Below are 24,994 nucleotides of genomic sequence, written 5' to 3'. Positions count from 1 at the left end.
TGATATTGTTATTACTTGTCAAATAAGAATCTCATTATTAAATGAAGAAAAATTGAATTTTGCTTTATTATAAAATACACTTTCATTCTTCAAAGTCAGCAAAATAAAATGAAGTAAACTTGTAACAAAATTTTTAAAAGTGTAAGAAGATACGTTGACCAATAGCATACTACATATTGTTATGTATAATTACAAGATACTTATACAAATATTTAAGTTGTACTTGATTGCTTTGCAATAATGACTATTTTACAGATGTATTTTAAATGAGAAAGCAATTTTGCCGATACATTAATAGCAATAAGTGATTTATTAAAAGAAACAGCATCATTCAAATTATAGTAGTTTTAAAAATGTTACAATTTTTTAAATTGATTTCATTTTACATTTATAATAAACACGCACGCATACACAGACACAAACAACACATACATATAAACATACAATTTCTCCTACCTTTGGTAAAATTTTTATATTGCTAACATATTTCCTTCAAGTAAACACGAATAACATGCCGAAAGTTTTCTGTTATTAATGTTCACGTTTGTCGTTAAGTTTGAAATTCTCCTACCCATGGAAAACGAAAAGTTTACTGACGTTACATTCAAAATGTACTTCAATATTGAACACGAGGCCATGTGCTATAAATATTTATCATCTCGATATTTTTTTGAAGAACGCAAAGTATAACATAATGCCATATTAGATATGGCAACCATTGGTATATGATTATTTGGCATTAATTTTAGTTTCTGTGCCTCATTAATTTTCGAATACATCAGTGCGTCCTCTCGAAAATGTCCATCTGACAGATGGAGAGAAAAACCTAGCTCCTAGCTTTTATAGCTCTTACAAGAAAAGTATAAAGCCACATCTTTTAAGCATTTAGTCTATTAAATTAGCATGGGGGTGCTTAAAACAGTCTCATGAAGAAATATCCTAATAAAGTAGTTGGACTTTTCTCTCCGTGCAGTTTGTATACTTGTTCCAAATGTGCTTGATTTTGTGATTTGACAGAATTGGAATACTAATCACAAAATTAGAAAAATACCAGTTATCATTACGGAAAAACAATAGAAAGTTGGAATGCTTTTATTTAACATCCAGAATTGGAAGAAAGTTATTTCAGTTGTATCACAAACATTTGGTATAAAATTTCAGTTTTATTCATTAATTTGTATTAAAATGATAATTTATTATGCTAAGAAATACGTATTTTTTGGTTTACTGCTGCAACAAAATTTTAACACAACACTTTTGAAAGAAAAAGTCTATAAACTGGCAGTCGTTTAAAACGGATCTCCCTTGAGAAGACATTGCAATTAAATTCAGGCAAATAGGGTATAAGGTCAGTATAAATAAGAGATCTTTCCAAGATTTCCGAAAATTGTTTTTTCTGACTCTTACCCTACTTCTTAATGTCATTTGAAATTTGTATATTTTGAAACAAGTACAAAGTTCAAATGAAGAGATAATTTTCATATTCCGCATAAGGCACGTGTTTTGATGACAAAGGTGTCGATGGCATACTTTTTGGTAATTGTTGCACATGAAGATGCATTAAACTTGATGTATGATGATTTTGACCAGATTTAAAGCTGTTGTTGTAGTTGTAGTGATTAAGCAGATGGCGATTACTGTCGTTTCTATAATTGCTCGTATGATTGCATAAATGTACATCGTGGATATGTAATCTTGACATCATGGAATCCGAAGCCCACATACTCTATAAAAAAAATTAGAGTTAGAGTGATAACAAAAATAAATAACTATCAATGAATTCGAATTTAGTGCAGTGACAAAACAAACCTTTCTCCTGTGAGGGTCATAGTCTGGATTTCGTCGAATTCGTAAATGCCGATCAGCGCAGGTCCACCTTTGAGTGACCCGAAGTGGAGAATCGTCAGGATGTAATTTTCTTTGGTATTCTTCTCCTTCGCTTACTTCGTACAACGAAAATTGCTCAACTCTTTCCGTTGAATTGTAGCAGTTAAGGAGCATTTGTATAAGCTCATCAACTGTTGTTTGCTCAGAGATCAACAGACTTTTGTATTTTGACTGGAACACATTTACACATTTACATGAATATATATATATATATAGCAATTTCATTTTTATCCTTTTTTATTTTACAGTTATTCTTTTATCACTATCTAATCAAGTGGTCTGAAAAATATTTATATAAAAAGTTTAATGACCACCAACTCCTCCCCATTGTTTGTCATTTACTTATAATTTTATTGCTATTAATACGTATTGTATAATATTATGTACTCACTCCAGACATTAAAGCACTGTCATATATTTTCACAAGACCACCTCTTCGCGTTTGTAACGAAAATCTGAAATAATTGTAATTCAATATAAAAAATGTAAAAAAAAAAAAAAAAACAGGTTCATTTTCTGCTTTTAAATTTTATTATTATTTATTAATTATTAATATTGAAAGCAAATTTTTCATTCTGGAATAAATGAATGTTTATAATTATCTACCTTGAATCTCCGCGCGGGTGACAGGACTGCAAAAAGGCTGGTCTGGCATTCTCATCGAGAGATAAGGCAGTACGTACGTTGGCTTTTCTGACTGTAACTTCCATCGTCAGGCAAAATAATCGTGGATCTCTATGCCGCATTCGATACTTGTTTAAAAGACTTTGGACGACCTCTCGACATGTCGTTTCGTATGTAATACTTAGCGTCTTGTATTCAATGTCAGAGCGAAGACACTTTGCATAGACCTTTATGGTAGTCTGGAAATAAGAAAACGACTTATAGATTGTGTTTAATAGCATTTTCAGGAAAAAATTAAGTTTGATGAGTCAAATACTTTATTATGCTGTACAAGCCTAAATTTTAGATTATATGGAAAAGTTTGTTTAACATATTTTTCATTTAAATAAGCTGAATAGCTACAGCAAAAAGAAAATCTTATTTCAAGGCATTTGTAAAATAATTTTACAAAATTTAATATTTATTCTCTCTTCCAGTATAAGAGGATATATATAATATAGTACCAAACTGGAAATCAACTCTTGAAATCATATATTAATTTTCTTATGTCTACACAGTGAAAAGTATACGTATGTATAAAATCAATGCCAAGATACGATTCGTTGACTCGTCACAAAACGATTTTTAAACATATATCACAAATCTTATCTCCTTGCTGATTGTGGCAGAATAGAATTGAAAGTTGATAACTCATACTTTTTACAGACTATATATGTATACATATGCTCTATATGTGACGCTTTCCGACGAAAGGGACGTTACGCGGTAGAAGATTATAAGTTATATTTAGGATTGTTTTTTCTTGATTAAAAATTCAATTTTATTTACCTTTAGTCAAAATAATTAAAAATGAATCTTTAATGAAATAAAAGGATATCCTCAAGATATTTCAGAACGTCCCTGGGACATCCGTAGAATATCTTGAGGATATCCAGATGCTGTTAGGGAGATTTTAATGAAATAATCATTTTTGTGATTGATAAGACATGGGTCTTATTGTTTCGATAAAAACTTATTCGAAAATATTTGTTTACAAACTTAAATCTCTTCTCATTTGATGAAACTTGACAGCACCTTGTCAGCAAGGTAGGAAATATTGTAAGTGGCGAAACTGATACAAGCTTGTGTAATTGTCATATGAGGAAATATTTATCACGAAACTTGAGCGAAAATTACAAATCACATGTGGACATTCAAACAATTATGCAAACTTATATCAGCCCCGCCACTAAATATACATCTACAACCTCACTGAGCGAGGTGAACGCTCTTAAGTAGAGGAAAATGAAGCGAAACGATCAGTGAAATTTTACTGAAATTTTACTGATTCTCAGTCATTGAAATGATTGAAATCGTGTAAATAGAGTCACTGATTCTTTGTCAAATTTCACTGACTCAGATTTAGAAGGCAAAGAAACTAATTCAATTATTGATTCTGAGAAATTTTCCTCGAGTTTTCTCAAGTATAAAAAATAAGGGTAATTGAAGGAAACAAAATTTCTTAAACAATCTATACCACGTTTTCTGACAAAATGCAAAGTATTCTGTTTGAATATCATGCAATTATGCAAATGAAGCAAAAACAATCGGCAGAGGAGCTAATAAAGAAGCGTATTCTTCTACGTAAGTGAAAATTTATAATTTTAGCAAAATTAAGGTTTCTCTAAATTTTTATCATATGCCCTGAGAGAAATTTTTAATGCAAATAGTATGATATTTGCATATTCTCAAAAATGAATTCACTTTGTTTATTTTGCTGCTAGATATGGTTTAAAACGAACCGAGGACGTTCATTTTTAGCGTATACCGCACAATTAGATCCCAGGTTTTTTGGTGTGAAAGTCCTCATTAAAAGTAGATCGTGTGTCAGTTGCAAAACAAAGGGTTTTAATATATTCTTTATTTGTCTAGAGTTTCTATTGAGCGTGCGAATTATTTTCTATTAGAAAAAACAATTTGGTATCTGAAGAAACATCCCAGGCTTTCATAATGTATTGTTTGCCTACGCGGAGAGAAAAATTATTCTTTCATAACTTATTGTGACTTATGAGTGACTCCAATAGACGTAGCACTCAAGGCAACGTAACTTTGGGTTACAAAAAGATCCACTTGGAACCACCAGTTATATTTTTCTCTTGTTTTTTCAAATAACGATGAAAGAAAAATTGGCGTTTTAATATAACAGAAAAGGGAGTTGACGTTTTTAGTCACACATATCAACTACGTTTTATTGCTCAAATATCTCCTTTACTCCATTCAAGCCGCTTCAGTTAATGCCGAATTTCATATAAAAGCCGATTCATAATATGATTTGATTCAAGCCGGATGAATGTAGAGCGATCATCAGTGCCGTAGTAATAAAATATTTTACGTATTTACTTGTGCCCGTAAAATAAAATAAATTTCATCCGAAATTTTTGAAAAAAATCCGCAGTGTTAGATTCAGCAGTTTGCTTACATTATTACCTCACAATGAGTTTATTAGCTTATTTTTAATTTTACATAAAAAGTAAATATCATTTAAACAAATTTTTAAAGAATTGTATTTTTTAAGAATTTGTAAGTTGATTTTCTAAAAGTTTATATCAATAGATATAATATTTCCAAAAGTTTCAAGTCAATTGGTGAGGATGTTTTGAAATAATCTCATGGACTGAGAATATACTGTTGTAAAAATGAAATAAATTGTAAACTTTAAATTGTTGTAATTTGTAATTAACAATATAACTAGAAAACTAAGAAACATTTCTCTGAGTGACTGCTGCGCCATTGTACGTTATGAACCACCAGATTGTCAAATTCATATGCTTGTCAATTGATCTCCTTCTTCCTGTCGACAGCGCGTGCCTCTTTAGAGAAAATAACAGCTGCAAGAAAATTCTTTTCCTCTGCAACTCGATATTTTTTATCATGTAGAACAAGCGAGTGACAAATATACTTAAATCTTAAAATTTGAATACAAAAAGACATGTGTATAAAACAATTTTTGTTGAATAAGTTAGTGAATATTATTTTACACCCGACACCCCCAAAAAAAGTATAATCTTTATTTTTACATAACAAGATTCTCCTCTTGCATGAACTAAGATATATATTTAATTAGAGCAGCTAAATTATTTCTTTGAATGTTTTTGTTAGTATAACAAAAATATTTAGTTGCCACAACCAAAATGAAACCAAACTGAACCTATCTGTTTAAAATTTTGCTAATTCCAATTTAGAATTTCTAATTGAATTTTAAAAATTTCTACTGACGCATGACGTTTTGTAATCAAAAAGTTAAACAAGAAGTTAAAAGGCACACGACTGCTGTCCAGTTGAAGTCGTGTATATAGAAGTTAATTGGACCTTCCTCTGCAATGCTGATGATTGTTTTAAATAAGTTCCTCTGCACAAATATAGCACAACCGCAGTAGAAGCAGGTCTGAAGTTGAATATGTATACTTTTTTGATATGGTTTTTGAGAATGTGGTTGGGATATCCATACATTGAGAAATATGTAAAGGGTGTCAATTTCATATGGCCACCATATATCCATTTCTTTACTTTATTTTGTATTAAATTTAAAAGCTTAAAATAATGTCAAAGAGTTTACGATTTACGTTTTAAGATTCAATGAGCTTAGCCTCATAGTTGCTGACGTCGTGAGTCGTCATTAGAAAATGTGATTATTAAGCGGTCGGCAAACTACTGGACAATTTGAAGAAATTCTCAAAATTTCAAGTTTCTCAAAGTATCTACAATCAGTATGACAATGAAAACCAAACTTAACAGCAGATTTAAAACAAGTAATTTACATTACTCTATTTCCTTTAGTCTTTAAGGTAACTTATTATGCGAAATATGTTCGTACAAAATAGCAAATCTACAATAATCAAATCTAATACATGTATTCTATCCTTTTATTTGGCAAAAACAAACATAATGTTTTGAATTCATTATTATTATAGACTTTTAGATCAGAATAAAATACCTTATTGACACTAAGTCAAGTGAAGTCAAGAGACTAGGTCAAATGAAAGCGACGTCATTGTTTAATTATTGTACATTGTAAAAAAATGCTTTTTTAAATTGCAATTTTGTTAAAGAAAAACAATTTACACTTGTTCAAATATGGATTTAGTTCAAGATATTAAGAAACTGATTTTATAGTGGAAAAACTCAAAATTTCAAACTGAGATTTTGCTAATTCAAGTCGCAATAAGAAAACTGGTGTCAATACCAAAATATTTGATTAGGCCTACTATACACTTTTTTGTTCAATTATTGGTATATTAATATTTCGCAAAAATTAAAGGATAAATGCTGGCAATTAATAATAAGTTAATGATAAACATATAGACATAATATTTAAGTTTTGCGAAGTTTATAAAAATTATTTTTGCAGGAATTTACAGTGATAAGAGAAATTAAAATAGCAGCGACGCTGCAAATGATATGTTGATTTAAAAAAACAACAAAAAGTATAATCTCTTTAGAAAGTATATACTATTTTTTCCTATAACATAAGAAAATACCCATGAATAAAAAAACTTACTTTAGATAAGAATCTGCGCTACTATTTTCATATACACCAAGGATTAAAAATTTCAAACCCACTTTTCATTAACTTTCGCTTCCATAATTACGAAATCAAGAACCCACATCAACGTGGTGTTCAGACATGCGAATGACTTCATCGTTTAATGTACATGTATATTATACATATATACATGTATAATACACACTTGATAGTCATTCATTTCATGTAATTATTATTTGCAGCAATTGCAATTGTTCAAAAGTATATTTCAAAATTTGAAGATTATTTAGATGTAGGTATATTATAATAAAATATAGATGTTGCTAAATTTTATAATTTAAAAAATAATATTAACCATCAAATGTTATTTACGAAAAACATTTATTAAAAAGTTAAATTTACTTATAGTTTTCCACTCTTTAGACAAACAGTTTGGTTTTTCTTCAGCAGACCAATTGGTTGAAAAAAAGAGTTATTATATATGTACAGCGTTAAAAACTGCTACAAAATGGAAAACTAAATTCAAAAAAGGGACTGTTAAAGTAATTTTAATATTTTTAAATATTTATAATTTTAATAAAAATAGTTTTCAAAGTTAGAATTAAATAAATTTTATTCTTTCATTTTCCTAATTAATTTAGTATAAGTAAAAAATATTTATAACATAACTTTTTCACTTTCGCAAGAAAAATTCACTAATTATGTTTTTCTTTAACCTCATATAATTTAAAGGCTAGAAATAAAAATTTTAGTATTTTCAATAACATTATATTGCACTGGTGGTTGAATTGACATTTTATTGAATGCAACTTGAGTTAACATTATATTGCATGAAATTTTTAAAAACAATTATACAGCACGAATTTCTGAGTTAACATTTTATTGCACGGAGATTTGAATAAACATTTTATAGTCGGGGGGCGTCGTTATTTTGAACCCCCTTCAAGTGGTAATACCACTCTAGAAGCAGAAAAAGACCTATTTTTGATGATTTATTTTGGGAAAAAGAAAAAAGGAATAGAATTTATTTTTAGAGGGCTTATTAAATACGTAATGAAGAGTGGAACATTTTTTTTTTTGTAATTTTACAACAAAATTGCAGTAATATTTAAAATTCCCTATTTTTTTGAGGACCAAAACATCAGGAGAACAGTTTTTCCGAAAAGATTAACACCTATGCGGAACAAAAAACCAGAAAATTTCTTATTCTATATATATATACTATAAACTTTGGAAGTACTTATGCGTTTTTTATTTGAATGATGTAAAATATTTGCTTAAAATAATTTACTATTTATTTTTTTTACGAAAAATGGATTAAATTAATCAAAAAAGCACCATTTCTACGAAAATCGATATAAAACAAACTTATGAAATCTTGATTTCATAATAATGAAATTTTTTGTTCCAAGTTTTAAGCTTTTTGAAAAACGACCCTCCCGTTTCGGTCTGTTAAAAAGGTTAAAAATAATGAAAGGAAATGAGAAAAATACTTTTTGAAAGACTTATTTCAACAAAAGCAATTTTAATAATTATTTATATTTTTATGAATAGGATAATAGTTTAGGTATTGTAACAATATTATTTTACTTTTTCTACTAGTTTATAAATTCATAGGTATAAATACTGGTGTCGTACTCTCTAAATTTAAATTAGTAGAATTTTTACTAATTCAATGCCATATAAAGACTAAACTATGTTAATGGAAAAGAACATATTGAAATCAATAATCTGAGTTTAACTCTGCGTGTCCAATTTTCTAAAGAATTAGGGTTTCAGCAATAAATAAATTAAAAAAGTTCTGATATTTAAAAATGAGGCAAATTGTCCTTTTTCAAATATTAATCGTATAGGAAAAATGCATTTCTCACGGTCACAATGTGACTTTTGTATAGTGCGGTTTCACGTCCTTTTTTCGCAACCAGAAACTCGATCTCTTTGAGAAGAATTCGTCGGATGTTTGTGTATTTCTGCTTCTGTCCCCTTGTAAAACATGTGTGCATGGTATGTTAATTTCTTATATCTATTTTTATATTTTATAATGTATCTCATTTAATAAATATTAACTGTAATAAAAATGAGACTCATAAAAATATAGTTAATCATAACTATTTACTCTATGAATTATAATCAGTGAAGAATCGTTGACTAATTCAGATTATAAAAATTTTCATACTATAATTTAAATTAGTGGACGACTTTACACTAATTCAAAGAGAGACTATACATAAAAAGTTCACCTTTTACATATAAAAAAGTGATACAAATCCAAAACCCTCCCATCCGTGATGAGACTGTAATAATATGAATTTATATGTATTTGTTTCTAATTATCATCAAAATTTTTAATTTTCTAAATAAAACATTTTAAAAGTTTACTCTATTTAAACGAGACAAGAGAGAGAAAATAACCTACAGTTTTTGTTCAAGGGATAAGAGGAATGTGTGGGAACTTGATCTTCTGAGTCGTCGCACATTGAGGCCATCCAAGAAAGACAACTGGAATTTCATCATGAAGTTTCAAATATTATATAATAATAATAATAATAAATAGAGAGCTTATTATAAGCTGATTGCAATATATATTATATGCGTATATAATATTATAAAGAATTTTACTCGTAGATAAAATATATCTGTGACAAAGTTCGACACTGAATTTTATTTTTCGTTCCGCTGCTGATCACAGGACCTGTCTCGTTCTATTCCTATCTCTCTCTGTCCCTCTTTCCCTTATTCGTAACATCCGGCGCGACGGCCCATAGTTCCGGTTTTCTTGTCTTGTGATAGTTTATTTTATCCAACAACATTCATGTCTATTCAATAAAGTTTAACTATTATCAAAAAAGAATTTGAACAATTTTTACAATAACTGTCATATAAACAAATGTATTTTAGATATACCAAGACTTATAAATTCAAGGTGACGTGACTATACAGAGATTTATGTGTTTGCGACCATATTTACATAGCGTACTTAAATTAGTACTTAACCAAGCAGCACCGGAACTTTAGCCCCACGCAGTGGGAACAATGAGAGTGACAGAGATGTTTGAGTTTTTCTTTCTTACCCTCATTGTCCGTGCACGATTCGCTTATTTTTACTTAATTTCCTTGAGTATAGATACCAATTAAGTATGATAAGGAAAAGGATTGAAAAATATATCTAATTCGTTGGAGTCTGGAGTGCGATCCAATAAATTGGTTAAAACACCCAAGCAAAAGGTACCATACCTATTGCATAGACAATGCAACTATCCAAGAAATAGTTGCCCCTTCTAATTAATTGAATCACGCTCAAGAGTCCAACGAGTTAGATAGATTATTATCTGACTATTTTTATCCGTGTAGTATAAAATAGACTTAAAAATACTTATAAATTCTTGGTTTAAAATTAAACAAATCCTGCTTATTTAAAACAACATGAAGAAACGGAGAAGACAAAATTTCGAAAACATCAATAATTCTCGAATTGAGAAATTTGGCATAAGATAAAAAATCTTATAAATATAACTCCTTTATTCTATCTATAATTTTGTACATAGTGAATGTGAAATGCTTTCGCTAGCTATTTGTGCTTAAACATTATTAAAGAAAGAAAAATCAAAACTTGTAAATGAAATTAACTTGGTTAATTGAACCAAACATTGTTTATTAAAAAAAACTTGTTTGAGTGATGTGTTGCAGAATTTATTGGAACTCTTAAACACTCACATTGAAAATGAGCCAAATATGGATTTGCTTTTTATTAATGCTGTTTTTTCTTTCAATTTTTCATCTTTTGGCAAATTTCTCCTTGAACAACATCTGGTTTAAAGATGAAAGAGCTCAGAGAACAATGACGCTTGTAACTCTTAGCATTCTTCCTGTATACCATTATGGAGTTTCTTTATGGGGTTTGAATAATGATACCTTATGAACACTATACACAGAACGGGTAGGTGGAGTCTAAAGGACCTCGTGTGGTCGAATCGTAACCAATTTCAGTATATACATCAGGCAACAAAGAAAAATAAATTAATCAATAAAAATATTGACTTTTTATAAAAATTTGAATAATATTTCGCCCGCTTGAGTTAAAGTCGCTATAAATCTGCTGTAATGTCAAATTCAGTTTATCATAATTTTAATTATTAAAATTAAAGTTGACCCATTTTGACCAAGTAACTCAGCTTTAAATACACATTTCTATAGAAAAAATGCCTTGCAGATTCAGTTCACAGACAAGCTAATTTTAAGATGCGTGACAAAAATTCATGAAACTTTGTTGTGTGAATGTGTGTAAATTTTCCCCTTTGGATCCCTACTCCACCTCTATATAACAAAGAGAGGTTTATATAAATTTATCTCTTTTAGAAGAAAAAAAGCTACCAACCAATAATTTAATTGCTTCATTATTGGTTAATTTTAATTTTTATACTTTCAAGACATAAAGACATTCTTATTCCTATAACCGACTTTATTTTAAGTAAAACATAATTTTCTTTTTTAATGAAAAGAAGCTCTGTTTCATATTGGAGTTCTTTGACTTATTGCATTATATAATAATCATCATCGCGATAATATTCTCAGAAATCCGCAAACTGGTTGATTCATGCACCTGTTGACTGTTCAGTGTATGCATATCAAAGTCTTTCCGATTTTTACAAGGATCTTCAGTGGAAAAACCGCCACTTCAATGATACATCCTTAAAGTATGACACAAACAACTCTCAAGTTTTTATTTTTAGAAGCAACTAAGTTCTTTACCAAACAGTTACAGTTGTGAATTTTATATAGGTATATGTATATGATTTTGTTAATAGAAATAATGTTTGTTTCATTTCAGTTTTAACAAAACTAGTGTTCAGTAATTTGTTACGATGAATAAATTATATATTCAAAAGATATTCATTTTATTTAAAACTGACCTGTTGTGGTGCAGAGTCGACTGGGGAAAAGCTCGACAGCGCTGTGAGGGGCACAAGGGATGCACATGATGATGCTCTTGAAGGGGGTGGAGTTAGTCCAGGGGTTGGGCTTCCGCTTCCGCAACTACTTGAACTCCCGCTAGACGCAAGGCTAACACTGTCTGCTCGTCCTCGCCAAGGTGAAACTGATACGTGTTTCAGCATTCTCTCTTAGTGGCGCCTGTAATCATTTTTTCATTTTACTAATTGTTAATCACTTTTATGGACTTCTTTTCCCGATTTTAATTAGTGAAACATCACTATATAGCTTAATTTCGGATTCACTAAATGAATTAGTGAAACAATTTTATCGACTTTTAATAAAGCAGATCTATTCATCACGTGTTATTTTAATAACATCGAATTTTGTCATTTTGTGTTAAAATAACACGCAGCAAATTCTATACTCGTAGGTGGAGCCATGCTCTGTCGATTAACGTTGACTAATTTCACACAAATTACACAAAGTTTTTTCTGTTTCTTAGTAAAACACTACTAACAAATTAACCTCTTTAGGCTGCGTCTACAACAGAAAAAATAATGTGTAGAAAATTGTGTAATGTATAGTGTAATTGACCCTGACAGTTGGCAGTGCTAAAAACAATACACATTACACTACAAATTACACATTTTTCTACACATTATTTTTTTCTATTGTAGACGCAGCCTTAAATTTATTTTTTGGAAACCTGTTTTATGTATGCAAACAAAATTTTAGTATAATTAATTATAAAAAGGTGTAGGATGTATTTCTTGCGTTTCATTTCGAGTATTTTGCAATCATACTTAAATAATAATTTAATACTCTGCTGTCATCACAGGCCCAAGTTTTAGGTTAATTTACATAAAATCTATTTAACTTAAGAATAAATATTTATTTCATTCAAATAATTGTTTGGTTTAATTTTTTCATTTGAAAAAAAGAATATTTGGTTTTTAAACTAAACAAATATTATAGCAATATTGCAGAAAAGTTATAATATATTGATAGGATTTTGCTTATTGTGATTAAAGTTTTTAAGAAAGCGATAATGATTTTTTTCTGAACGCTTTATAACGTCAACTGGTGCATAGGTATTAGTATTATACTCAATGTAAATAAAACGAAACAGGCGCTGCATACCTTACAAAGAACCCAGATGAATGCTTCACTTCTATGATTATTACTTATATTAGCACAAGAATCATATTTTTATTCCGAAGAAACAACATAATATCAGATTTTATAACTTTAATGTACTGCTGTTTAGAAGATGAACCAACACTGTTATTAAAAATCACTAATCACCACATCCGATCGATTCTTCTTAAAGGTCCATTTTTCCACTCATGGAATCCATATATTCACAAAACTACTTTGCCTCGTATCCGTAACATGTGTAAAGTAAAAAACTTATAATCAAAATTCATTTTTTTGCATTATTAAAAACAATACTTTTGTGCGTGTAAACAATTTCATTGCTTTTAATTTCTCGTACAATGAATTTGTAAAATTCTTCCTATCAGAAAACTGGATTTTTTTTTATTATAGACACAAATCACTTATGCGAATTCATTTGTCAAAAAAAAACTTGACAAAATACACAAAACATTCACAAACCTCAACTGCACACCAAAGCCGACTATCGACTGCTCTCTGGAGCGATCACAAGTTCAACTTGGAGCTTGGAATATAATACACTATACTGTACAATCACTATACCAAACTATAGCGAGGAGCAGAAAAGGAAATAGCCAAGGCAAATATTTTTTTAAAATATCTTCCCCATTTTCTTTATATCTGCTGTAATTTTGGTTTAAATTTTATAGCTCTGTAAAATAAAAAGTTAAGGAAAACATTTAAACCCAGTAGATTATAATCATATATATTGTACTTCATAAAAATGTAAATAAAATGCAGATAACAAAAACATTGTTTTTCTGAAAATTGTTAATAAAATATGTACAGCTATTTTCATTCATAATTATTTTTTATTATATTTTAAAATTCTTAACTAATTTAAAAGAAAATAACAAAACGTGCTTTAACAAAAGAATATGGATTCAGTATATATACATATACAGTATGATTTTATCAGAAGAAAAGTTTACTTTTCAAAAGAGAAGTATTACAAATAATTAAATTAAAATTACAATAAATACTAATTTGTTAATTTTGTTTTCTAACAACACGATCTGCACACCATTCAAAGTTCCCTATACTGCTATACTTGAATTAGGTAGCAGCTGCGCAAGGGACTTGCGCACTAAAACAAATCGAGTTATAGAATTGAAAGAGTCAATTTGAGTCAATTGCTAACTTGAAGGCGGCATGAGTGAAATTTTACTTATTATAATAAGTACACGTGCATAAACTTATTGATAAAAAAATAACTCGGTGAGATTTCATCTTGAAATAATAAAAAAATTTCGATTTGAGTTATTTTATAATGACAGTAAACTCTGGAAATATAAAATTTGGCGGACTAATAATAGGTACTACATCAAGCTGAGATCTGGCTGAGATGAGATCCACTGAGGCCGGATAACTTCCTTAAGAAACAAGAAAGGTCTAAAGGTTCAGATCATTTCATTCTTGGGCGAGCGGATGTCACTTCTTAACACAGATAAGAAAACGAAATAAATAAGAGCAGGAAAAGAACAATTACAAATTTTTATAAAAAGATTAATTTTTTCAATATACTATCTAATTTTGTTTGCTTTTTATATTTAAATATATTCAAATAGAAATTTAGTTGAATTAATTTTTTTTAAAATGATGATTTTATTTCCTTTTGAAAAAAGTAGTAGGTATTATTAATGGAAAGTTTTGATTGATTTTTCATACTGCAGGAAAATTAGTCGGAAAAGTATCTTTAAAATATTTCAGTATTTTTGAGTAGTGTAGAATGTAACAAAAATTTATTTAAATTCCTCAATTTGATTGTACAATATATTATATACAGTTCGCATGCACCTCTCAATATGCCAACAAGGTTTCCGCGATTTTCAAAGGAGTGAGCAATCGCCCTGTAAGGAGAAACTGATTGAAATATATTAAAGTGATTACACATAAAGTTTCAAAAATGACATTGATTTGCAATTTAAGAAATATGGTGTATTTTTGTCATATTTGAAGTTATTTTATACACTCTCGAAATTTGAATCAGTGAAATTTCACTGGTAAAATAGTTGGAATTTAGCGACTGCCGCACTTTAGTAAAATTTTTACTGAAATTGAGTTGTATGTCACTGGAAACAGTGAAATTATACTAATTCAAACATAAGAATCTGTTTTACCGATTATAGATAACACAGATTTGACTGTGAAAATTTTACTAAAGTGCGGCAGTCGCTAAATTCCATATATTTTATCTGTGAAATTTCACTGATTTAAATTTAGATAGGCCTTTTTTGTTTTATTATGCACTTTATCTCATCATAATCATAATGAGTCGGGTACACTTGAATCCAACGATGCCTTCTCTCCGGGAAGGCACTAATTTGACGAAGTTTGCCTACCTTCTATTGGCAATGAAAATTACCACCGCGGGCTCGGTGTCGCTAGTGTTTTACACCAAAAATGGACGAAATGGGTGTACAAATTTAAAAAAATATAAACTTAAATTGTGACTTTTCGGTTTTAATTTTAAGTAGTTTTTCAATAAAAAGATAAATAATGAACAACAATCTTAACAAATATTTCTTAAACATTAGAATACTTTAAATATTAACATTTTTTTCAACCTTGTACACCCACAGCAGCCATTTTTTTTAGTTCACTTTATGGTCACTATGTGTCGCATTGCAATTTTAAATCCCCAATATTGTCTAAAAAATAAGCCAATAGAAAAGCAGAATTCCGTTGAAATTATGGACATTAACTATAAGGAATATAGAAAGTGGTCAAAACTCGTCAAATTAGTGCCTTCCTGAAGAGAAGGCATCGTTGGATTCAAGTGTACGTAAGGGTGGAGTCCCATGATGGCGTTTTGCGTTGCGTCGTAATGGGAGAGAAAAAGACGCAAATATACGTTTGCTGCATTCTCTCTTATTACAACGCAACGCAAAACGCTGCCATGGGACTGCGGCGTAAGACGAATAAGAATATGGGATATGTAAAGGCCAACGCACAACTGCAAACGCAAAGTATGAGTTAGAAAAGGACAGACGTACCGCTCAAGATATATTTGTCTATTGTGGACTCAGAGATACGGAATCGGAAACATGAAAGAAAAGGACAGACAGCTTCTGTCATTTTCCATTGCATGTCGAATGTCGATAGACGGCATGTCCTCTTCCACAGTGTATTTGTATTAATGTATTCATCACCCGTGGTATTCATTCTGCCGATTCTGCCTATAGACGTGACCGACGTGACCATTAAACTTAACCTAAAATATTTATCAAAATGTTTTAATTCTATTATTATTCATGAAATTGTTTATAAGAATATCTTGAAAGGTGTTTAAATATGAAAGTTCACAAATATAGTTTCAGTTACAGAATACTTAACTTAAATTTATAAGAATTTAAAGTCTTAATAAAAGTTTAAAATAATTCAGTAAGTGTTTTTAATCTACTTTTAACTGAAAACTTATTTAAAATTTATACTGCTCTCATTTAATGTAAGTTGATATAATTTTATAATTAATAGGAAATTTTTGAAAAATGGATTTAATTGTCTATCATCAGAGGATGAAACTCTATAGTTTATTTATTAGGACGGTTTCAAATTACTTGCCAAGTACATGTTTTCAATCAACTAATTCAGTAACACAATTTAATAGAAGACTACAAAGTGGTCCTTTTAGAGGTACGTTTAAATATCTTTTTTCAAGTCAAGTACCTGATGATAATAATAGTGGACATTATAAATAAAAGCCTGTATGTGTAATACAATGATGTAAATTAAAAAGAAATTTTTTTAGAATATTCTACAAATTTTGAGAAGTCAATCTGCCAAAGAATTTTACCAACTTATATTTGTACAAATCGAAAATTTGTTGACAATGAGTATCATAAATTTCAATCTAGAGTTTGTAAATACACCACTGATAGTTCTAGAAAAGAAAATGATTCTTGTCAAGTTGAACAAACTCGTTTTCAAAAGATGAAACAAATGGCGAAAGATTATTGGTATATTTTAATTCCCGTGCACGTGGCTACGTCGATTATATGGTTTTCAGTATTTTATATAGCTGCAAAAAAGTATGTACGACACAAATATTTAATTTTATTATTCTAGTGCAAGTTTAGCCTTACTGCAAACTTGCAAAAAGGAGGATATTTTTATATAATAATCACAGAATTCAATACTAATATATTAATGAAATTTTCAGTGGCGTTAATGTTGAAGAAGTTCTGAGATATTTACATTTAAGTGAAACATACCTGGAAAAAATTCGAAATTCTAGTGCCGGTCACTTGGCAGTGGCATATGCTTTGTATAAAGTGTGTACACCTTTCAGATATACTGTCACTCTTGGTGAGTTTAAAAATTTTGTAAATTTTTCAAATTTTTAGAGCTTTGAGGCACCGGATCAGAAAACTTGTTTAAGGCACGGAAGCTTTTGATTTATAATAAATTTAAAATATTTTACTTAATTGAATTTTTAATTTTATAATTTGATTAAATAAATCCATTTGTAGTAAAAACATTTAATGAAAATACTTTTTCTATATAATAACCGAACATTAGCCAAATATTCTGAATATCCTACGGTTGTTCTTCAGATGACTTGTGGCTAAAAGAAATTAAAATGTCTATCAGGATCGACTAAACTTTTTTTAATTCTCTTCTTTCATTTTTTGTTAAAATTTCTAAATTTATTTCCTTTTTAATTATAGGAGGAACAACAATGACCATCAGATATCTTAATAAATGGGGAATAATGAAATTTAAAACTCCGGAGAAAATGAAAGTAAGTGAAAAAAATGAAAGTAATTTTTATGTGTATCCCTTTATTAAAAGGTATTGGTTCAAGGATTTCAGTACCAATACCAACAGACAGCGATTATCATAGTAACGTGCAAGAATTAGAGATGAAAACATTTTTCTTATTCTAATTGACAATTTATTCTTATACATAACCATATGTGTGACATCTTTTTCCGTGCACACTGACATGCACTCGCTCACATATTTTTCAGGAAGTTTGCAAACCTTTTTTTACAAATTCAAACCTTCTGTTAAAAGATATAAATAAATTTTGCAGTAAGAATTTCTCAACATTCTAATGGAATTTTAATGCAAACTTGTTGAAAAGTATGTGCTATGTGAATTATTTTGGTGAAAGCTATTTTTTATTTATAAAAAATGTGTAACGACATTAACTATAAATTTGAAATAATCCTTTGATTTTTGCTTGTTACAAAATATTGAACTTGAAATGGTTTTTTTAATGCTTACTTCATATTCTCATGTTTTTTCTAGGATATGCTGTCGAGTAAAACAGTTGTGCAAACTAAAGTTGAGCTTGGTAAAATAAAAGAGAAAACGAAAACTGTGACTGGTTCTTCCAAAACGTAGCATTAAATTGCTTATTTCGATTTTTATAATAATTAAAAGTATGTGAGTTATATATAAGTTAATAATTTACGCTAATGTTTATTGTAACATTATCAGCAGCGGACTTGTTGACTTTATTATTAAATAGAACTATAAATTGTAACTAAAATCACAAAAAATACAATATTTTTATTTATTTTACTTTGTGTGAGCCCGGGAAATATTTTCTACATTTTGGAGCACCCTCACCAATTTAATGAAACTTGGTAATATTGCATTGATGATGCATTGGTGCTTCGAAGTGAGGGAAATACCTCCTGGGCTCACACGTTTATGAAATGTAAAGAGTCTGTTATTTCATTAATCTTGCTTCTGCAATCAAGAGAATCTTGGGGAGATGATAATTCTTTGTACATAAACTCAATGTTAATATTTAAAAGAAATCTTTGAAATATGTGCAACTATAGCACATCGAACATCTATGTATTTTCGAAGTAAAATATTAATTTCTATATCGTGCAAGTGCGAATGTATTTATGAGTACAGTGCAGTCACTAATTCTTTATAACAAATAAAAGAATTTAATTCTTGTTAGACCTCAAAACAGTATTTAATATTTTTATAGATATACATTTAAAATAATAAAAAATCAATGAGAAGCTTACATCTATCACTAAACAATCACTTTGAAGATGAAATTAATCTTGAGTTTTTCAATCATCTTTGTTTTTTCTATGCACTGATGCTTGTCGATGCAAAAGGAACAAACATGTAAATATTTTACATTTTTTTAATTCTGTTATTTTAAAATTAAATAAAGTAAAATAAACTAAATCCGTAACTATGACTTAATTCATGACACGCAAAAAGTTTACACTTTATTTACTTTTTTTGTAATTGTAGGTTTGAGTTATACCTCCTTACTTTAAAAATAAAAAATTGAAATATAATTGTAAAAATTCTAAAAATAAATATTTTTAAAAAACTTAAATTTTGAATTATTCTATCTCGTGTATGTCCTTAATCTCATTTACTGCTTATAAAATATGTTGTATTGTAGGCAGATTTAATAATATAAGGAATGTAAAGTTTTAATCCTATTAAAGGAACATTTTCAGTCTTTGAAGCATTAAGTAAAAAATTATTAGCTTCGAAAAAAAAGTTTCTAAAAATTTAATTAAATATTCTAATTTACGTATAAATACTTAATATTAAAAGCAATTTAGTTTCGTTCTTCTTTTCTTCACAAATATTAGTTAGAGAACCTGAGAGCATTATTTTCGGTAGGTTATTTATTGCGAAGTTTACAAGAATTAATTATTTTTGTGATATTCAACCCATAAACTGATAACTGGCTGACACAGGTTGAGGAGCTCTCGGTTGAGTATGTGAAATTCGTTGAATGTGGCAAGCTCTGCACATTAATCTTCCTTCTAAAGGATAACATCTTTTATCAGGTTCGTCTGTCAATTGCATTCCGCAGTCTTCACACACGTAACAATCTACATGAAAATCTTTATCCATTGACACAACTCGAACTGTTTCTTCCGTTCCCTAGAAAACATGAAATAAAAATTATTATGTTATACTTAAATCTAGGTCATTTGGCCTTGGGAATAATTTTTACTAGGTAAAACGTGTGACTCATTGGGTTTGCTTGAAAGTCGTTATTTACCTCAACGGGTGTAATTCCTTTGCCACATGAAGCGCATTTTGGAGCAAACATGCGGTGATAATCATTTACGCAATATATTTTGTTATCTACGTCCACGGTGAAGGGAACGCCATCAAGACACTCATTGCAGACACAGCATCTAAAGCATCCTGGATGATACGATTTTCCCATGGCTTGTAAAATCTAAAAATTGATTAATTATTTTAATGTCTTAAAGAAAGCTTTAGAGAAAAAGATAACAATTGTAATTTAAAAAAGTCTACATTTACCATTTCCATTATCAAGTGACCACAAATTGCACACTTTTCAGCAGTTTGTTGAAATCCAGAATACTAAAAATAAAAAATTGATGCTCTAGCAAAAGCAATTATTTTTAAAAGATTGTATAAAACATTGTGACACACTTTGGACAAATACGTACAAGATAGTCTTCTTCGCAGTACACACGGCCATGAACATTGTAAAATGCTTTTCCGCGTAATGCTCTTCCACACGAACAACAAATAAAGCAGTTTGTATGATATAGATTTCCCATTGCTTGACATGCTTGTCCTGCTCCGGTAACTTTTTCTCCACAAGTATGGCATATTCCTAAATTAATCATTCAAGTAATGTTTTATTGTCAAACAAACTAACAGAAATCAATTGTCTAATTTTATATTCCTTACATCATTTTAAGTACCAAAATTAAAATATGTTTTCCAAAGGTGCGAGTCTAGAATATTTTCTAAATTCGGAGCATATTTCACAATTAATAATTCTATTATAAAGTTTAAGTAAATTAACAAGCAAAAAAGGAATATAAAAATAAACCATTTTTATAAAATAAGATTTAATTTACCAAAATATTCTCCTTCTTCTTCCTGTTTTTCCATTTCTTCTTCAAGTTGACGAGTCAATTCTTCGATCTTCCTTTCTGCTTCAGTAGGTCCCTGTAAAGAAAAAGAAAAATCATATGTAAAAAATCGTCTTACCCACCAAAAATTTAAACTTCATTTTTATACACAATAAAAAATAATTATGGGAAATGTGTGAAGCTAATCATGCTAAAATTAGCAACGTGTGATAATTGGCTATACAATGAAAAACTTGTTCACTAAGTCCAAATATTATAATATAGATTATAGATATAAAAGTGAATAAATTACCGACGGTCTCGGAGGAGTGACATTGTACGGCAAAAGTCCTTTTCCAGATAGTGATTTAATTGGAGGACTAATGTTGTCTGAGTACTCTACATCCAGTTCTGTTGATCTTTGAATTACTGGCACTCCTGCATTAAGAAACACTGGACCAGCAACTCCACTTGTAACACCAGGTGGAAGGCTCGTAATTCTCGGTCTGTGGATTTCAAAGTCATTTCCTGAAGCAGTCGCTGCACTTGTAACGGGAGCATGTACTTGACCTCGAAGCGGTTTTTCCATCGCAGCACCAGCTGAAGATGCAACTAAAATTGGATGCGTGGGACTAGTTTTAGGAGAACTTGCTGCAACGCCATTATTCTGAGTATTTTGTTTCGTGTCACCGCGAGTTGTTAAAAAGGAAGAATTCTGCGATAACGATGACGATGACGATGACTCAGGGTTATCTAATACAAAATTCTTATCATTCTGAGGTCCGAGACGACTTTCACCTGATCGATTTAAGGAATAATACAAAGATGAACTTTTAGAAGGAAATTCTTCAGGATTCTCCTGTAACATGAAAAGAAAGTTAAGATTAAATGTAGGCAATACGCATTTTTAACGAATAACTAAAGTTTGTATCCTTACCTGTGGACGATATTGTCTCTCAATTTGGGATATCGAACTTCGAACTGGTGAGCGACATTGTGCATTTTTATAAGCAATAGGTTCACCAGGACGAGTAGTTGTTCCGTAGCATGGAGCATTTTTCGATTGAGAATCACCATGATAGTTGGTTCTGGCAAACTGATCAGAATACTTGAAAGACTGTAAATTTTCTTGACGAAATTGGATTTGTGGACTATTGCCATCAATAGATGTTTGCCCATGTAAATGATTTGTATTGCTGTCGATGGAGGATACTCGCTGATACTGTTGTGACTCCATTTGCATTCTTGTGGGAGATTCACTGTGATAAGGTAAATTAGATCTAGGGGAGTGTTGCTGTTGTTGCTGTTGCTGCTGTTGCTGTTGATCAAGAGGGTAGTTGAAATTCTTGTTCGTTTGAAGTTCCGAGGGGGGGACATAGGCATTTCTTCCAGATTGATTGTCCACAAAGGCAGACAATGAGTTAGAAGAGGCAGGCAAGTACTTTCTACAAGAGGAACTTTCAGAAGACATTCCTGAGCATTGAATGTTAGAACCATCGAAACTTTGCCCGCGAGCTCTTTGGAATTGGGTATAAGAAGAGCCTGAACTTTGATTTGAATTTTTCTGCCCTTGAATCTTCCCAGTCATGACAACATAGTCACTTCCATTTATGTTGGTAGGGTAATAACTGGAAGTGACTTGATGACACGGCCGACTTGAATTACTCTCACCAAAGTGGACTTCCTGAATATTTTCATAGACAGGAGGAGCTTCGTATGGTGGAAGGTCCTTGGCAGGAGACGTCGATTGATAGCGATTCCCCACTGGCATCTGAGGTTGATCCTTTCTAAAAGCAATGTCATAAGAATCACTCGCTATGGAATCCCTAGGACTATTTCGCGGATTTTTCTTCGATTCAACTGAATGATAGTACGGTGGATAATTTTGCGACTGCTGAGGGTAAAAATCAATGTTTTCGTAAACTGGAGCTTGCTGATTATTTGAGCGACTTTGCATATGCTGTTGAGTGGTTATTTGGTCTATGGATTTCGGTGTGGTAAATCTGGAAGCTGCTATAATATCACGTTCATACATTTTGTAATCAGCAACTGGAACTGTAGATCGGCAAACGTCAGATGTTGCTTCCAGAAAACTCTCGACTGCTCCAAGCGATCTACTGGAGGATCTGGGAATAACTTGAATCTCAGATCGAGGGCCCAGAATGCTTTCATTTGCAATTTCATCGCTTAATTGTAGGTAACCTAACTTTTCAATGTAAGAAGTATCTTCGGAGTTACACATCGGTATATCTACACCAAAAAAACAGTATAAAAGATTAATATTTGAGTACAATTATATAGGAGTGTCAAACATTGATTAATATAGTAAACAAAGAGATATATTTCACATTATTCTCAATTTATTGTAGAAAGTCATTCAAAATCTATTTACATAATTAGCAATGAAAAAGTTACTTGAAAATATCAAAGATTACTTAATGTAGACTTATTTACCTTTCAGATGTCCATTCGTAAAAATCAAATAAATACATGCAGAATTCAATTTGCCGACAAGGTATTCCTTTGAATTCAAGTACACATCAAATTTCTTCTTTTATTTCCACAAGTAATGAAAATTATATGATAGATAGATTAAGGAATTTTTAAATTAATTTACTTATTTATCTATAAATTTTACATTAAAAAAGTTTTCACGAGATTGAGACTTGGATAATTTTCTGTTTTTTTCGACTGAATTGCAAAGATATACAATATATGAGATATAGTAATGTTACGTACATAGTATTTCTAAATGCTATGTTCTACATTTTAAAGTTGAGTTCACACAGATTAATATTTCTTAAGCTACATACATATATGCATTGGTATGTATGTACAGTAGGTTTCAATTATGCCTTCTTAGTTTGAACGTGTCGCACTCATATGTTTCCATGGGAACATATGAGTGCGACACGTTTATACTAGGCAGGCATTTTTCAAACCTACCATTTTTCAAACCTACTGTACAGTAGTGTTCAATGAAGCATTCCTCGGATGATCGTGTTGCACTCATGGGAGTATATGAGTGCAACATGATCATCCGAGTAAGACTTCATTGAACACTACTGTACACTCGTCCTCAGATGTTCCCATGGAAACATATGAGTGCGACACGTTCGGACGGAGAAGGCATTTCTGAGCACGAGTGTACAGACTGCATTACTCATCAAGGAAAACCAGGAAAACAATGCAAAGCTATGCATAGGTATTGCATTACTCAAGATATATTTATCAATTGTAGAATCAATCATAGGAAAACAATGTTCGGTAAAATTTTTACAATTTTTACAGAAGGTGTAAACGCTCCATAAGTCCTGCATAAAGGTGCTTCTATGCCTCCGGTGGATTGGCCAAGCAATCGTCTTAGATGAATTTTCACGGTCGGGTCATTTAATTTGATTGGTTGAAGAGTAAATTCTATTTTTACTGTTCCTGAAAATTAGAAACAGTGAAAATGGAATCTTTAGTACAGCCAATCAAATTACGTTATCCGACCGTGAAAATTCATCAAGCCGATTGCTTGACCAATCCACCGGAGGTATAGAAGCACCTTAACTATCCATTGCTCAAGATAAATTTGTCTATTGTGGACTCAACCTAAGGGTGCGGTCCCATGCAAGCAGAAAGTGTAAGAGTACGTTCACACGACTTTTGGAAAAACCATTCTTGTTTTTCTCTCTTCTATGACAGAGGCATAAGTTTGTCTCACTCTGTATTTTCTGTTTTTGGAAAAGTAAGAAAATGTAGAGTGAGACAAACTTATGTCTCTGCCAAAGGAGAGAGAAAGACAAGACGGTTGTTTTTCCAAAAGTCGTGAATGAAACCAGAATTCTATGAGTGCAAAAGAGATAGTTGAACAGCAGGATCCTTTCTACTCTCATAAAATTCACGTTCTCGTATTTGTATGCACCTTACACCTTTAAAGGCGCTCGCACAGCTCTACTGCTTGCCTGCCTGCAGGTCGTCATGGTAACACATAAGAGTAAGAGAGTCAGAAAATTAAAATTAAATG

General features: G+C 30.4%; 3 protein-coding genes across 3 annotated transcripts; 1 reads left to right on the top strand and 2 right to left on the bottom strand.

Moving 5' to 3' along the window:
• Window positions 1-273: 273 nt before the first annotated feature.
• LOC122501723 lies at window positions 274-13,687 on the bottom strand. The gene is made up of 6 exons (XM_043611432.1): window positions 13,106-13,687; window positions 11,944-12,163; window positions 2,494-2,750; window positions 2,279-2,342; window positions 1,810-2,058; window positions 274-1,726 (listed from the first exon to the last, which is right to left on the bottom strand). Exons 2-6 carry the CDS (start codon window positions 12,145-12,147, stop codon window positions 1,460-1,462), a joined length of 1,041 nt encoding a protein of 346 aa, XP_043467367.1. The 5' UTR covers window positions 12,148-12,163; window positions 13,106-13,687; the 3' UTR covers window positions 274-1,459.
• A 2,585-nt stretch (window positions 13,688-16,272) lies between these two features.
• On the top strand, window positions 16,273-19,076 carry LOC122501680 (uncharacterized protein C18orf19 homolog A). Its single transcript, XM_043611338.1, has 6 exons — window positions 16,273-16,525; window positions 16,619-16,777; window positions 16,893-17,172; window positions 17,304-17,449; window positions 17,812-17,885; window positions 18,398-19,076. The coding sequence occupies exons 2-6, from the start codon at window positions 16,633-16,635 to the stop codon at window positions 18,491-18,493; spliced, it is 741 nt and encodes a 246-aa protein (XP_043467273.1). The 5' UTR covers window positions 16,273-16,525; window positions 16,619-16,632; the 3' UTR covers window positions 18,494-19,076.
• A 670-nt stretch (window positions 19,077-19,746) lies between these two features.
• LOC122501679 (Wilms tumor protein 1-interacting protein homolog) lies at window positions 19,747-23,719 on the bottom strand. Its single transcript, XM_043611337.1, has 8 exons — window positions 23,437-23,719; window positions 21,920-23,232; window positions 21,296-21,841; window positions 20,989-21,079; window positions 20,569-20,738; window positions 20,417-20,479; window positions 20,148-20,330; window positions 19,747-20,026 (listed from the first exon to the last, which is right to left on the bottom strand). The coding sequence occupies exons 2-8, from the start codon at window positions 23,222-23,224 to the stop codon at window positions 19,805-19,807; spliced, it is 2,580 nt and encodes an 859-aa protein (XP_043467272.1). The 5' UTR covers window positions 23,225-23,232; window positions 23,437-23,719; the 3' UTR covers window positions 19,747-19,804.
• Window positions 23,720-24,994: the final 1,275 nt, after the last annotated feature.

This window comes from Leptopilina heterotoma, unplaced genomic scaffold, assembly GCF_015476425.1.
Source record: "Leptopilina heterotoma isolate Lh14 unplaced genomic scaffold, ASM1547642v1 Lhet_212, whole genome shotgun sequence".
NCBI classification, from domain to species: domain Eukaryota; kingdom Metazoa; phylum Arthropoda; class Insecta; order Hymenoptera; family Figitidae; genus Leptopilina; species Leptopilina heterotoma.
This window is presented reverse-complemented; position numbering and strand designations above follow the sequence as displayed.